The sequence below is a fragment of the Solanum dulcamara genome, chromosome 8 (assembly GCF_947179165.1).
Source record: "Solanum dulcamara chromosome 8, daSolDulc1.2, whole genome shotgun sequence".
In the NCBI taxonomy this organism is placed as follows: Eukaryota; Viridiplantae; Streptophyta; class Magnoliopsida; order Solanales; family Solanaceae; genus Solanum; species Solanum dulcamara.
The window spans coordinates 60118689-60134066 of NC_077244.1; the positions used below are offsets into that span (position 1 = coordinate 60118689).

The 15378-nt window shown below is 34.0% G+C and overlaps 2 protein-coding genes across 4 annotated transcripts; one reads left to right on the plus strand and one right to left on the minus strand.

Moving 5' to 3' along the window:
• Positions 1–336: 336 nt before the first annotated feature.
• On the minus strand, positions 337–4934 carry LOC129901407 (DNA repair protein XRCC4). Its single transcript, XM_055976560.1, has 5 exons — positions 4687–4934; positions 4476–4618; positions 3413–3541; positions 978–1100; positions 337–764 (listed from the first exon to the last, which is right to left on the minus strand). Exons 1-5 carry the CDS (start codon positions 4823–4825, stop codon positions 534–536), a joined length of 765 nt encoding a protein of 254 aa, XP_055832535.1. The 5' UTR covers positions 4826–4934; the 3' UTR covers positions 337–533.
• Positions 4935–10194: 5260 nt separating this feature from the next.
• On the plus strand, positions 10195–15062 carry LOC129901445 (protein WVD2-like 3). Of its 3 annotated transcripts, none has more exons than XM_055976622.1 (8): positions 10195–10335; positions 12268–12753; positions 12993–13078; positions 13186–13273; positions 13482–13553; positions 13700–13810; positions 14028–14325; positions 14683–15062. In XM_055976622.1, the coding sequence occupies exons 2-7, from the start codon at positions 12274–12276 to the stop codon at positions 14316–14318; spliced, it is 1128 nt and encodes a 375-aa protein (XP_055832597.1). In that variant the 5' UTR covers positions 10195–10335; positions 12268–12273; the 3' UTR covers positions 14319–14325; positions 14683–15062. The 3 variants fall into 3 exon arrangements, with proteins under 3 accessions (XP_055832597.1, XP_055832598.1, XP_055832596.1); XM_055976623.1 differs by having other exon boundaries at positions 14688–15062; XM_055976621.1 differs by lacking the exon at positions 14683–15062 and having other exon boundaries at positions 14028–14542.
• Positions 15063–15378: the final 316 nt, after the last annotated feature.

Here is a 15378-nt window from a genome sequence, read left to right on the forward strand (position 1 = left end):
AAGTAATCTATATTGTATAATCAGTGTATATTTTCTATAACTTTTGGCAAGATATATTGTATAGTCACTATATATTTTCTATGATTTTGGCTATTTTTTTTTATGTAAATAAAACATGATTATATTTGTTGTAAACTTATTAGTTTATTATATATATTTGAAATTGTCCCTAATTTTTTTAGGCTCAGATGAAGCCCTTGTTAGAATTTGTACTGATTTTCTTACCTTTCGAAGTGAGAATGACATTAAAATTTCCAAGCTCATGAAGTGTGCGTTCAGTATGTAGCTCATAGGTTCGTTCTCATTGCTAAAACATTTTCCAAACTTGCAGATAAATTTGCTCAATTATGCTCTCGACTTGAACTATATGCAGAATTTAGTACCAATACCTTGGGCAAAATGTCTAATGTTTGAAATATTCACAAGTTCAACAGTGTATATACATCCTCATTCTCTATGAAAAGGAAAGTTAAATTAACAGCTATTAGAAAGAGAGGATGATCAAAAAGATTTAATGGTGTTACTTAGATATTTTACTTTCTCTTTCGACCCCGGCCCCTTCTGGCTGGAACATCTTTGGATGAAGAAGTGCCAATATCTTCCTTCTCCACCTCTTCCCCACTTATTTCCTCCTCACTTCCCTCATCAAAGGTCTCAGTTCTGTCGGTAGATTGTGCGTCCTCTTCAACAGCGGTTCCCTGTTTCGAGAGCTTATCGCGAAGTTCTCTGAGTTTTTTCTTCTTTGAGTTCAGAACTCCAAGAAACTGGAAGTAAGAGGAACACGGGTCACGACTAATCATGGAAGAACTTTTTGGGGTGTTCAGCTACCAAGCCTAATTAAACCATTCCAGAACAAAGAGTAGCAGAAAGAGCTTGGAATACAAATACAAGGTTAAAAGAAAAGAGAAATCATAATAAATCCGAACAAACCCGTGAAAATAATAAACAGAGCTTAATGCTTGGTCTGAAAACAGCACCTTTGCATATATTGCAGATTCAAATTCTTCTTTCTCTTTGCTGAGTTTCTCGCTTTGTGTTAAACATTTTTCTGCCTCCACCCTCAGCCTCTCAAATGACTCAGTTTTCATGACAACCTCATCCTATTTATATCAAATAAACTCGTCAGAATTTGAATCAAATAAACTTATGCGAGTTTTCAAACTGCAGAACCATGTACATAGCTCTTCAGATGAAACAAACAGACAATTAATATTTTTCAAAACAGTATCTCAAAGTGAACTTCTACAACCTCGTTCCATTTCACTCAAATAAAAAAAACTGTGAATGCATACCACACTGCAGAACCATATAGATTGCTATTTAGTTGGAAGGAAACTTAAGTGACAAGATTTTCTAAAGCAGAGATAACAGATATCATATAGCTTGCTGTTTAGATGGAAGGAAGAAGAAGTAACAACATTTTCTAAAGTTGACATATCAGAAAATCAAGATGAAAGGAAAGAAGACATTCAATTTAGAATGTTGAAGATGGGGTTGCATCAGGGATCAGCTCTTAGCCCGTTTCTATTCGCCTTGGTGATGGATCAATTGACGAGACAAATACAAGGTGAGGTGCCTTGGTGTATGTTGTTCGCGGATGACATAGTCCTGATTGACGAGACTCGCAACGGAGTTAACGACAAGCTGGAGGGCTGGAGACAGACGTTGGAGTCTAAAGGATTTAAATTGAGTAAGACCAAGACAGAATACTTAGAGTGCAGGTCCAGTGGCCTTCCGCGTGAGGCTGACGGGGAAGTGAGGTTTGGTACACAGGCCATTCAAAAGAAAAGAAGCTTCAAGTATCTTGGGTCTATTATACAGGAAGATGGGGATATCAACGACGATGTTTCACACCGTATTGGTGCAGGGTGAATGAAATGGAGGCTAGCCTTCGGAGTGCTGTGTGACAAGAAAGTGCCACCAAAACTCAAAGGCAAGTTTTACAAAGTGGTGGTTAGACCGACTCTATTGTATGGGGCGGAGTGTTGGCCAATCAAGAAACTTCATGTTCAGAAGATGAAAGTCGCGGAAATGCGAATGCTGCGGTGGATGTGTGGGCACACTAGGATGGATAGAATTAGGAATGAAGATATCCGAGAGAAGGTGGGAGTGGCATCGGTGGAGGACAAGATGCGAGAAGCGAAACTGAGATGGTTTGGGCATGTGAAGAGGAGAGACACAGATGCCCTAGTGCGGAGGTGCGAGAGGTTGGCTATGGACGGTTTCAGGAAGGGCAAAGGGAGGCCGAAGAAGTATTGGAAGAAGTGATTAGACAAGATATGACACAGTTGCAGCTCATTGAGGACATGACCTTAGATAGGAGGCTGTGGAGGACTCAGACTAAGATAGTAGGCTAGGTGGCTTATCTTTTCTCCATATTAGTCGTAGTTTTGCTCATTTGTCTATTAACGTTTGATTTCTGCATTTGATTACTACTTACATTTGTTGGTCCGGTTTACTTTGGGTATTCTATTTATCTAGAGTAGTTAATGCTCTTTCTTTCCGGTATTTCCTACCCTGACTGTCTCGCTCTCATTATTCATATTTTTATATTGTTTTCGATATACTTGGCTCTACTGACCTATGTCTTGTTTTCCTTGTTCTTCTCCTCTTGTTCTTCTCTCTTAAGCCGAGGGTCTTTCGAAAACAACCGTCCTACCTTTCAAGGTGGGGGTTAGGTCTGCGTACACTCTACCATCCCCAGACCCCACATGGTGGGATTATACTGGGCTTCTTGTTGTTGTTGTTGTTGTTGTATATACTAACTTTTCCTTGCACTGGGAAGAAAAATAAGGGAAAATCAATAACGGAGAGGTAGGCTAACACCACCTACAACAAAAAATGTCTTCAAATTGTTCTCTTTATATATGAATATACTCATAATGGGGATGAACTTAGTGATCTCCTGATAGAAGTCTCATATGGGACAGATTCACATTTTTTTAAAATGCTTAGGCATATTGAGATTGAAAAGCATTGCAACGCAGTGTCCACTAAGAATGACACATAACAAAATACCAATTATATTCACATGTCACGTTGTAGGTGATCTATCATCTAGAAGCTGCAAACCAAGATGATTCCACTTTCATGCTCCAAGATAAAAATGGGCACAAAGCTCAAATCAGCGGCAGATCTTAGGAAACCAATCATTGCCGCAATATTAAATCCATAGAAAGTATGAAAGGGAACTGTAGGCACAGATACTGAACTATTACATCCTCCACCAACATTTCTAAGAACAGATTTCCAAACATTCATGTGCGTAAAAGTTTCTTATCACGTAAGTTCACTGATTATCAGCGAGTAGATTTTAAGACGACAGATTGATAAAAATTCAAGTAAACTGAAAAAGTTCGTGGAGTAAATTGTAACTTTAACTAAGAGTCAGCACAGCAATCAAGATCCTTACACTCAGTCTAATATTAGCATCCATGAGGAAGTCCAAGATATCAGCTGTAATTTTTTTGCTATTAGGAGATGGTTGGCACTTCCACCTCCATTCCAGCTTTGTGCCTTCTTTCTCAAATGTCCATGAGAGCTACAAAGATCAAAGGAAAATAATGGGATACGTGGAAAGCCCATCACACCGTTTCAAACATGCAATAATAAAAGATATATCTATTACATCGACTTCGCCTGGGATAATTTTTTTTCTCTTCAGAACATTCATTAAGCAATTAATAGCAAAGATGTGCTAGAGTTGAATATAAAGCTGTGGAACACCACAATAGACTTTAAGAAGCAAGAACAGCAAATCTAAGCAGTTAGTGCACATGGCTAAGATCACACTTTTAGTCAAGGCTCCAAGCTTATTACACCCTCTTGTGCTATTGCGTATTTGCATTTACAGATGGAAATAGTGCGGTTTTGCAGTTTGGACAATATAGTTAAAAAGAATCATACAACTCTTTAGCTATGTTATGAACACAAATGAACTGGGTTTGAATTTCAACTCTGATTGACTAGATCTATCCAGAATAGGAAAACCCAACTCATCTATGTAGATTTAGAGTCGATCAGAATAGATATTATATATGAAAGGTGCCCCCCACAACCACCCTGCTAAGAATTTTAAAATGACTGTTTCAACCTGCACCGCCCTTGCTATCCTGCTCTTTGCACTACAACTGCTAGCTAGCGTGTTCCCCAACCCGTCCTCCGTAGGACTTATCTTATAAGGCTAATGCAACATCTCAAATCAAATTGACTAACTCATGAATCAAAAACAACAATTGTTCCTATCATATGCTCAAATTAACATAGAAATGATAAATATCTCTTTAAAAAAAAACTGCAATATGGGGTTTCATTAACAAGTCAAAGCACGCGGCGGGTCACATGATTAAGCTAAAATCTCATCTTTAGGGTGCCTTTCTGTGCATTTAAGAAACTACTCAAAGCATAGATTGTCACTTTAGGAAATAATCAAATGTGCAATAGACTGAGTTTAAATAAAATCAAGAAAAGCTGACCCTTTTATGCCCAGTACCAGCATCATCAAACCCATAAATAGAACCGGGCTGTTGAAATCCTAAATACTTTTCACCCAAATCAATATACTCCGAAACGGGTTGATCCCACTGAGATGCTCTCTCTTCAACCTCTTCCTCCGACCCTGCAGAAAACCCCCATAAATTACACAGCAAAAAAAGAATTTTCAAAAACAGAAAAAGGGAAAAATACCATGGCAAGTCCAAGATTGGAGGCCATCAGTGATGAAGAGGTCAAAGTAAGAAGAGAACCATGTGCCTTTCACGAATATTTGTTCCTTATTAGGAATTTCCAGTTTGAGGCATGTGTGTTTCGGACTTGCTGAACCCATTCACAGCAATGGCTTCTCCTTCTTCAACCAAGCTTTCACAAAATTGAAACTTCCCCCGCGCCTTATTCTTTGACTTCTAGTTTTCTACTGCGCAGAAGGAACCTTTCAAAAAACTTATTTTGTGTTATAAATATAGAGAAAATGTCATAAATTAGGTATAAAATACTCTTTTAATTATACATTTATCGAATTTATTTCTTTAATTATTTAAAAGTTATTAAGTTGGTCCCTAAACTATATATTAACTATAAACTTATCGATTAAAAACTTATCATGTTTGGTCTCTGTCTAATTTTTATACAAATTATTAAGATTTATATTAACGAAATTCATGCCTCCATAATATTAAATCTTTAACCCATTTTTCCAGTTCTCTCTCTCCATTATTTTTTCTTCAAATTATTCTTATGAAAAGAACCTTAACCACAATGATTCAAAATAAAATTCACAAGTAAAGAAGAAATACATCCCGACATTATTCAACAGAGGATATAATAAAGCATATTATTGCTACTAATGATTTTTTGAATATGCTAAAACTATTATAAAAAAAAATATTAACTGTTATGTGTTAGGAGAGATTTAATTTCGCGGAAGCATGAGTTTTATTAATATAAACCTAAATAATTTATATAAAAAATAGACAGAAATCAAACATGATAAGTTTTTGAATATTTAAAGGACTAAAATCGATAAGTGTATAGTTAAGAAACTAAAAAGATAAATATATAGTTAAGGGATCAAAATTAATAATGTTTTAAATAATTAAAGAACTATATCTGATAAATATGTAGTTAAGAAACTATTTTAGACCTACTTCAATAGTCAAATGACCATTTATGACTTTTTTCTCTCTCTCTCTAATAATGAAGGTCTATTTTGTTTTTTTTACAGAATAGTTAGTTAGTTTTTTTCAAATTAAGTTAAAAAAAAATATTTATAAAAATAAATAAGAGAAAAAACATAAAATAACATATAAAGTTGTCCCGAATTCTCGACACCTTAGTAGACGTCTTATTACCCCTCACAAACCACTTTGAGAAACTTTACTTTTAAAAACGCCACGTGTCAATTCTTTCTCTACTATTTAATTACTTTCTCCTTAAATACCTCATCTTCCTTACTTTCAATGTCTCCATAACCACGAATATCAGGAGCAATAGCTCTGTAATTTTTGTTAGTGGCGCCATGAATACCATAAATCAAGGAAGCCATGTACAAATAGAAATGCAGGACCTTCACCAATTTCTTCTGTATGCATTTTTATTCCATTAACGGATATTTTTGTGCTGTATTTTCTCCATTTTACTCTTATTTTTTCCTCTTTCCCTTCTGCTTGCTAATTGAGATTCGAGGGGAATCAATCAATGGGGAACACTCCCCACGTCCTAACATAACTAACACTGAAAGCCCACTCAAAATCTACTGAAAATTATAATCGGGGAGAATTCCGGTGACGGATCACCGGCGAAATTTTCAAGCAACGAGCAATGCCAAAATCAGCACTAGAATGAACTTAACACAACACAACAAAAAGGCCCAATTGATAAGCTTCCTAACAATTCGAATTTGCAAATTATAAGGGTTAAGGATAAGCAATCTGGAGAAGTCTCAGGCGAAGGAATTGATAAGCTTCATGTTCATACTATTGAAGCTGCAAGCTCAGCGTTTCGGGTCGGGTTAAATCTGTATTTTATTAATATTTAAATTTAATTAATTAATTAAAATAGGGGTGTGCATCACGCGCATAGGATTGATGAGAAAATGGATTAACATGGACAAAGGTATTTAATATTTTTGCGGACTAATAAGACATCTACATAGTTAAGATGTCTTTTTGAGAATTCGGGATAACTTCAAGTATCACTTTATGTTTTTTCTCTAAAAATAAATTGATTATCATTCATTATATTTCATCCATCAAGAAAAAATAAGAAATCCATCGGTGGCCCTCTAAAGTTGGCACCAACTTTCACTTAGACACTTAAATTAGGCTTTGTTCATTTTAGATACCTCAAGTAAGGCTCCGATGTATCATTTTGACACTTTGTGCTGACTTGGCACATTGCGTGTGTTGCACACATTTTAAGTGCGTGAAAAACGTTTTTTTTAAAAAATATATTTTTTTTTGTTCTTTCTTCTTCATTTCTGCCATCATTTCTTCTTCATTTCTTCTTCTTCTTCTTCATTGCATGTTCTTCTTTTACAAATCCATTTTACAAAACACAATCTTTCTCCATTTTCTTCAGCACTCATTTGCCCATAAACCACAAACTCCCCTCCCCCAATCTCTCCAGAAGATTCAGGAATCGTTGATAGATTTGTTCACATATTCACTAAGCCTCTTGATTCATCAAAAAGCCAAGAACTTGATGAGTTGGGTTCAAAGGTTACTACTTGTATTGTTGAAATTGTTTTTACAAACCTGAGAAATTGGAGAATAGCTCATTTGTTTTTTAATTGGACTTCGAATTTTGTTGTGGGTTCTTTAAGGTTTGAATTCTTTAACAATTTCAAAGAAAATCATTTTACATTTGTATTAATCTTGCCGAAAAAAATGGAGGTTCGTCGAATTTTTTGATCCAATTTGATTTATATAATTTTTTTTCCTAAAACTTGGTTCTGCAATGTCTTCTCCCAAAATTGTCTATAGACCAAATGAAAATTACAGCTTTCCAGCATTTCAAACTAAAAAAATGGACGTTGTGCCAGATAGAGATTCACAAAAGCTAAACACGACAAAATGCAGCCTCAATAACAAATTCCTCACCGATGACACAGTGTCAGATACACTATGTCTTCCTCCTTAGGCTCTTCCTTAACTTCTTCAACTTGTGTTTGTTCATCATCTTCTTCCTCTTCTTCTTCACACTATCGGCCTAAATCTTATGTGACTCATCATCAACAACGTTATATTCCTCAGATGAAATCAATCCATTTTGAGAAACTGGATTTAGGAAATTCCCAAAAGAAAAGCTTGGGTAAAACCCAACATTCGATTTCGAATCCGATGTTCCTCCTTGAAAAAAACATGGGATTTGACCAATCCTACTAGAAGAAGGATGATGGAACATAGGTGATGTAGGTGTAGGTTTAGAGCTGAGGATTGTGGTGATTCTTGCGGCTGATATAAATTGATTTTGCAGAGATTTCTGAAGAATTGAAGCCATTAGAGGCTAACAATTGCTAGATTTGATTTATATTTTTTTTTCTCTTTAGATAATAGTTGTTAATTTTTATTTTTTAAAAAAAATATTATTTGGATAAAAAAATGCAACGTGTCATTAAATTATTGATTATTTTTGACACGTCAGGCGAGTGCATTACACACACTTAATATATTTTGGTAATTATCAAAAAAGTGTCAAAATGACACATCGGAGCCTTACTTGAGGTGTCTAAAATGAACAAAGCCTAGTTTAGATATCTAAGTGAAAGTTGGTACCAACTTTAGGAGGGCACCGATGGATTTCGCCTAAATTTTCTCTATACCTTTTTGGCATTTATCGACATGGATATTTTGCCTTGAAAAGTGAAAACTCAGTTTGAAAAGATCTCAGGAAAAAAATTTAAGTTTTTTTTGCCCCAAAAGATGTATTATTTAATCGGAGAAATGATCTATTGGCAATATTGTTTCTCTCAATATTCGCAAAATAATAATGAAGTAGATATGATTTCATGATGATAAAAGGTTACTATATTTTGATATCTATGTCTTTGTTAATAACGATATTAGTTGTCTATGAATTTGAGGGGCGACTTAATTGATTCACTTAGTTTATGCTTCATATTTGTTCCAAAAGAAACAGTATTGTGAAAATAGATAATGATATTAGTTTCATATTCAGAATGAGAATTTGCATGAAATATATAATCACTAGAAGTGATAGACTTTTTATAATTACAATTGAAAATATATTAGAGAATTTCTCTATGATATATGCAAACCTCGATTTGCTCTCAAAGTAGCAACATCTTAAAAAATGTTTTAAGCTATCATAGTTTAATATAATTAAAGAAAATTTAGATTATTATGTTATAAATGTTATTCAAATGTGATCTCTGATTCCTCTATTTATGATGTTATGACACTGATCATGACGGTTATGAAAAAAGATTAAGAAGGAAGGCTATCTTTGTGGGAGTTAATATCATAACAATTATCATAATAGTTAAAAATAATAAAAAAATTATTTCTAAAATAATGAACATCCATAATAATAGTTTCATAACACTAAGATTAAAATTATGTACATTTTTTACTAACATATAAGAATCTGACGAGACTAAAGTACTTTGGGCAAATGTTGGTATAATTAATGGTCCACAAAAATTTCTTATGAGATCAATTGTTAGTGGAACCTCCCTCTTAAATATATATATATATATATATATATATAAAGAATCAAAAGAGTTATTAGAATAAAATGAAAAGGGTGGGATTGAAAAAATAAAATTAGAAAGAGGTTGTATGACTTTATCAAAAGGGTTAGCAAATAGTAATCAAAGATTGGAAACAAATTAAAGCAATGATTTATTTTCGACCTTCTAACTATTTATGGTTAAAGAGTCAAGTTTCAGGAATTTTAGCTGTAATCTACTTGGGTTTGTCAAGATTATGCTAATATTATTCATATTTTCTTAATAAAATTCTTATACGTTAATCATAAGGTTTTCCATAAATTAAAAGTATTTGATAATTTATATATACACAAATTTTTTATTAAAGTAATATAATTTTTCAATAAAAATAATTTAATCGAACCTCCATAATAAATAGATTGTCCCTTACCATAATGCGGATACAACCCTTGCTAAATATGTGTGTATTTCAACCAATAAAGAAAGCATTAGAAATACATGTATTATTTAAATATATGTTTCTGTAATTTAATTATAATGTATATTTTTGGTTTATATTAAAAATATATTATATTTTGATTATTTTTAAAATTATATTATCATCAAATATAAAATAATTAGCATAAAACATCAATAATTAAATGATTTGGAATATGATAGTTTATTAAATTTGCAAAGATTCACGGCAAGAAGGGTTAGAAGTGTCTATGGTAATCAATAGAAGATTAATATGTTAAATAAAAAATTAAAATAATCAAAATCAAAATTCAATATTTAAGGATTAAAAACACAAATTTTATGCGGATTTTGAAAGGTAATTTGACAATGTAATCTCGTTAATTGCTTTCATTATAATAATCTTTTCAATCAAGTGATAATTGGTCTTCCCTACTCATTTTCTTAGCTATTCTTTTTCTAAATATATATACCAACTTTGTTATTATACCTTTCCTTTTTTGTTTGAATCCATAAATAAAAATAGCATAAAAAGCTCCCCTTTTTTTCTTGTTCTTTCTTTTACCTCCTTCTTTCTGCTATATAAATAGCCTAAATAAATAGTTTCTTCTGTCTATTTGTATTGTAATAAAAATTACTGCATATATTTTCAAAGGCAGGAAACAGTAGCAAACAAATCGATCTTTTCAAAGGTAAGATTTCTCAAAAATCTTTGTATTGATATTGTTAGTTTGAGTACATTTCTTTTTATTTTTGTGAGACTATGATCTGTTTACATTATTGGATTTTGATTATGATGTTATGTACATTCTGCGGTAGATCTATATGGAAAATCTATTACATTTTCAGCTTTATTTTGTCTGGTTTTAAGGATTTGAGTTGTAATTTGGTGGGGTTTTTGAAAATTCTTGAAATGTGTTCTAAAAGAATATCAAGATGTCTGATTCTGATTTTCTGTATAAGAACTTGCATTCAGCGCGACCTACAGGGAACGGGAAATTCTTTTTATTGCGTTCCCTGAGATAGGTTGTCTTGGCTCCGTAACATGGATCTTTTGCTCCCTTTTCACTATTTGTCCATTTTTTTGTAAATTCATGTTTCAAAGTGAAGATATTTCAAAAGTAAGACATAGTTGATACCTACTGTACCTTTTCATTTTTTAGATAAGTTTTCATTTTCTATGTAATGCATCATGAAGTTTGCATAATATCTGTTCTGTGATTGGCATTTATACAAGACCCCCTTTCACACTATGTTTGTTTAGGTTTCTGTATGACATCCCATTGGGGTGCGGCCCTTCTTTGGACCCTGTGTGAACATGGGATGCTTTGTGAACTGGGATGCCTTTTTTTTTTGTATTTAATGTATAAATATATAGTTTCTGTTTATAGTTTTGGACTCACCAATGCATGGAGGTGTTATGGACTCTACTTTCCTTTCTGAAGCTTTGTAGTATCTATGTTCTCCTTGTTTCATTAATTATTGAGAAGCAAAAAGTTCTGGCTATTTCTTTTATTTAAAATTAGGACGCCAATCCATATATCCTAATTCGACACTGTTCAGCATTATTTTTAGTATTACAAGGCTTCTCCCATGCTACTTTTGTTAGAAATGTCTGCTTGAAATGATCTAATTTCAAACACACAATATCAATTACCAGATTCTGGAGAAAGTGACTCAGCAACTTCTGCTGGAGAGAGTCCATGTTATACTGAAAGCAAATGTTTCTGTGCAATAAGATAAAACCACTTCAGCTTCATCTGTATTTGTTCATTAAGGAATTGGACGAAATTAAACTTCTAATATAACCTGGATCTTGGGGAAATTTGGTTTACTTTCATGAGATTTCATTGTGTAACAATCAAGATTTTTAATGGATATGAAAGGACTTCAATCATTAATTATCGCAGAAATTATGTAGAGCATTTGTTTTCTCGGAACAATATGATTTGTCCGCCTTGTTTGACAATGTACATTTGGTGCATAAGCATGCTGGCTCCTAGTACCTAAGAGTTAATCTCAGTCCTTTTTTGCTACTTCACTGAGAAGCCTAACATGCTTCTGGAGATGGGCATCTTTCAGTTCATTTTATGCACAACTTAGTGAGTTTTGGCGAGGATAGATGTTCCTCTAACTGCAAAATTCACAGTGAACTGTTGCTAGATTTTGCCTATGATTATTTATATAAATCCAAGTTTCCATGCACTTGCTTATTCAGTATGCATAAGTTGTTTAAACAAACAATAAATAGAAACCTTGATATCAATATATCATCGAATATGCAGGAAAGAGGAAATATTCAATTGTTATTTTGATAAATAACTATTTGACTATCATTGAGAGGTCCTATTTCTAAAGCAGGAGTCCTTTTGATACTAGAACTTACTATCAATTTTTTTTCCCGTTTCACCAACTGCATTGAGACCATTCAAACATGTTTGGATAAAGAAATCTATGTAGTTTTTGTGCAGAGTTATTAACACATGAAGAAACTAGCAATTTTTCTAGGAAAACAAATAAATCAAATTACTTTACCAATTTTGATAATGGACTCAAAAGATACTGTAGCATGATGAAGCCCTTGGCTGTAAATAATGCTTTCTAATTTTATTGATTTTTTTCAGAGGTTGATGGGATTAGAAGTTACAGACACCTGTATGGAAAAGGCGCAAGGTGATACAATGAGTTACTCGGATGGTGTTTCTCCAGATTCAAGTTACCTGAGAGACGGTAATCAAGATGTGTTGCAGTCATCTGAGTATGGGGTGCAGAGAACTGATATGCTGAATGAGAATGTTGAAATAAAGGAGCATGAAGTGAAGGACTGCACAGCTGAAATGTCAGTTGAGAGTAAACAGGAACAAGATCGGCCAAGCTCAAAGGTAAAAGATGATAATGGGAGATCAAGAGCTTCAGTAAAATCAATAACCAAATCTGTTGCTGGAAGCTGTAAAACAAAGTGCACTGTTCCCCAGCCATTTGCTCTGGCAACTGAGAGGCGTGCTTCTCATGGAACACGTCCTGTTAGGAATGATGCAGGTGACGTGAGTGCTGTACAGAAACCATCTGAAACAAATAATTTGCAAGCCCCAAGATCTGTACAAAACCAGGTTATTCCCCCATGCTTCATGTGCTTTTTGACCACTATCTACTGGGTTATGTCATTAAAGGGAGAGGATGAATCTAAAGCTCTTGATCTTGCAAAGGACAGTCCTCATGTTTTATTTTGCTTCTGCTTTTGGTTAATGAGAAAACTCACTTTTCACTGAGAAGTCAATGCATAACTATTGGAGTTAGGGTCTATAGATCAAACAGCATGTTCATCTGTGGCTATGATATTCTCTTTCAGGTTTCTTCATCAGTTGCACTTAAGAAGCCACTGCAATCTGATAACAAGAAATATTCTGATGAGGAAGACTCGTCAATTGCCTCTTGGTATGATCTTTCTCCTTTGTCTAACTTGACAAAGTCTTCACTTTCTCTGATGTGTGTCCTTATTGAATTCTGCTTTGCCATTTGATGATTTCCTCAACAATGAGAAGTGATGTGGTCTCAGCAAGAAAATCCAGGGTCACTGTAGCGGCAGCCCCAGTATTTCGGTCCTCTGAACGTGCAGCAAGAAGGAAGGAGGTAGCTGTCGATTTGTGCTTCTGCTTAGGACTATCGAAACTGCTAGTTCTAAATCTTCACCTCATTGTTTCCTACTACTTGTCCCCTCTAAATGATCAAAACAAAAAAACAAAATAACAATAGAAAAGGAACTTCAAGTTCTCCTTGAAGTGAAAAATCTAAAGCTTGGCTAATTCTGTCTTGCTTTCTGTTTTTCCCCTTCTTGCAGTTTTACTCAAAATTAGAGGAGAAACAACAAGCTTTGGAGGCTGAGAAAATTCAATGTGAGGAAAGGACAAAGGTACGTGCCTGCCTTATGTTGCTGTCACCTGATTCTGGATGTAATAATGGAATGCAGATCAGTCAAAGTTATCCTACAGGTACTGAATCAATGAATGTGTTATCAATCAATATAATTTTTGATTTCGTTTCATCTTCCAAACTTAGGAAGAGAGAGAAGCAGCTATGAAGCAAATGAGAAGGAATTTATTGTTTAAGGCAAACCCGATGCCGAGTTTCTACCATGAAGGACCTCCACCTAAGGCTGAACTGAAAAAGGTACTTAATTCTCATTACCAGTAACTTACAGTAACTTCAACTTTTAGTTGAGGATTACCATAATTTTAATCTGCTGTGTCATTGTGATGTTTTTTTTCCCTTTTGTGACCTTTGATTGTGTTAAAGAAAGTTCACATTAGGTTACTGATCTGGTGACATCCCCTGCAGTATCTACTTAACCATCTTATAATTTAATTTCCTTTTCTTTGTCCTGCAGCCACCACCGACTCGTGCAAAATCACCAAAATTTTGCAGAAGGAAGAGCTGTGGTGACACAGGTGGCTTGGATAAAGATGTAGGAGCTTATGATCGAGGAAGTCAGCATGTTCTTAGTTACAATGCAAATACCACCTTTGCTTCTAGAAATATTAAAGACCGTCTCAATAACCAAAGGGGTTCTGCTACTTACAACTTTAACGATGAGTCCAATCATGCAGGGGAAACAAATGAGTCATACATGACTGAGATGCAAGACGAAATGAATATGGATATAAGTGTTCATTCTTGAGCCTTTGGTGAGTTATAATTTAAGAAAGCGAGAGCCATTATCTTCTTGTATTTTGCCTGTTGTGACAGCTCTAAGGGTTGTCCATTGACTTCTTATTTAAACTGCAATACCTTTTTTTGCAGTAGTCTATGTAACATTGATTTATAAGTGTAAATTTCTGTAAGTTATCCCATTCCTGTGTAAAGAGACTAAAAATTTTATATAATTTTTAGTATATTGGCTAACGTGCTCTTCTTACTTATTTAGAATATCCATCGTTTGTATTGCAATTTGAATAGTAGCATTTGCATATTATTGCTGCTGTCTTGCCATAGTAGTGATTCACTGTTATTTGTTTTCGTCTAATCTTACAAGTCATTTGCAGTCCAGCCTCATAGCATGCTTGACAATGAGATTCCAAAAGGAAGGTTGTGAAGAAAGTTGGATGGTTTTTTTTCCATATCAAGTGCGGGAACGAACACAAGGTGAGTGGTTGTACTTAGTGAGGGAATACAAAGTGAGAGGCACAGGGTCCATTAAGATGTGCTTTAGTGGTGCAGAAAACTTATGTTTTCCTCAATTGGGTAGGAGTAATGATGTAAAGTTTGGAAAGCAAAAGGGGAATATGTAAATGGAGCGTAAAGCAAGTTACGCTCAAGTGTTCGTGTAGATATTCTGCAAAATATGACTTTTGAGTTAGAAAGTGACTTACATATGTGGAACCAAAATCACAGTCAAAAAGGTCCAAATCTTAAAATTTGTGTATGCTTTTCAAAATCTTGAAGTTAGTGTGACTTTTAACTTGGTTATGTTATTTATATTACAATTTCATTTTTATAGTATTGGATTTTTTTAAGAGTTGACTCTGGCCTATATTATTTATCCTATTTCATCTTCTTATGTCACTTACTATTTTCATTTGGTAGGTGGGATGGAATAAACAAAGATATTCTTAATTGAAAACATAACGGGAGATTCATGAATTTAAAATGGAAAAGGAATGTCACATTATTAATGTTTAACAATGCTATAAAGCAGGTAATTACTAGTATATTGTTAATTAATAGGTCATTATTTGAAC

Coding starts and splice junctions, on each gene's coding strand:
- LOC129901407 (XM_055976560.1), bottom strand. CDS start 4,825: ATGGGTTCAGCAAGTCCGAAACACACATGCCTCAAACTGGAAATTCCT. Junction 3,542..4,475: donor CTGGTACTGGGCATAAAAGG/GTCAGCTTTTCT, acceptor TGATCTTTGTAG/CTCTCATGGACATTTGAGAA. Junction 765..977: donor AATCTGCAATATATGCAAAG/GTGCTGTTTTCA, acceptor TCTTACTTCCAG/TTTCTTGGAGTTCTGAACTC.
- LOC129901445 (XM_055976622.1), top strand. CDS start 12,274: ATGGGATTAGAAGTTACAGACACCTGTATGGAAAAGGCGCAAGGTGAT. Junction 13,079..13,185: donor GACTCGTCAATTGCCTCTTG/GTATGATCTTTC, acceptor AACAATGAGAAG/TGATGTGGTCTCAGCAAGAA. Junction 13,811..14,027: donor CTAAGGCTGAACTGAAAAAG/GTACTTAATTCT, acceptor TTTGTCCTGCAG/CCACCACCGACTCGTGCAAA.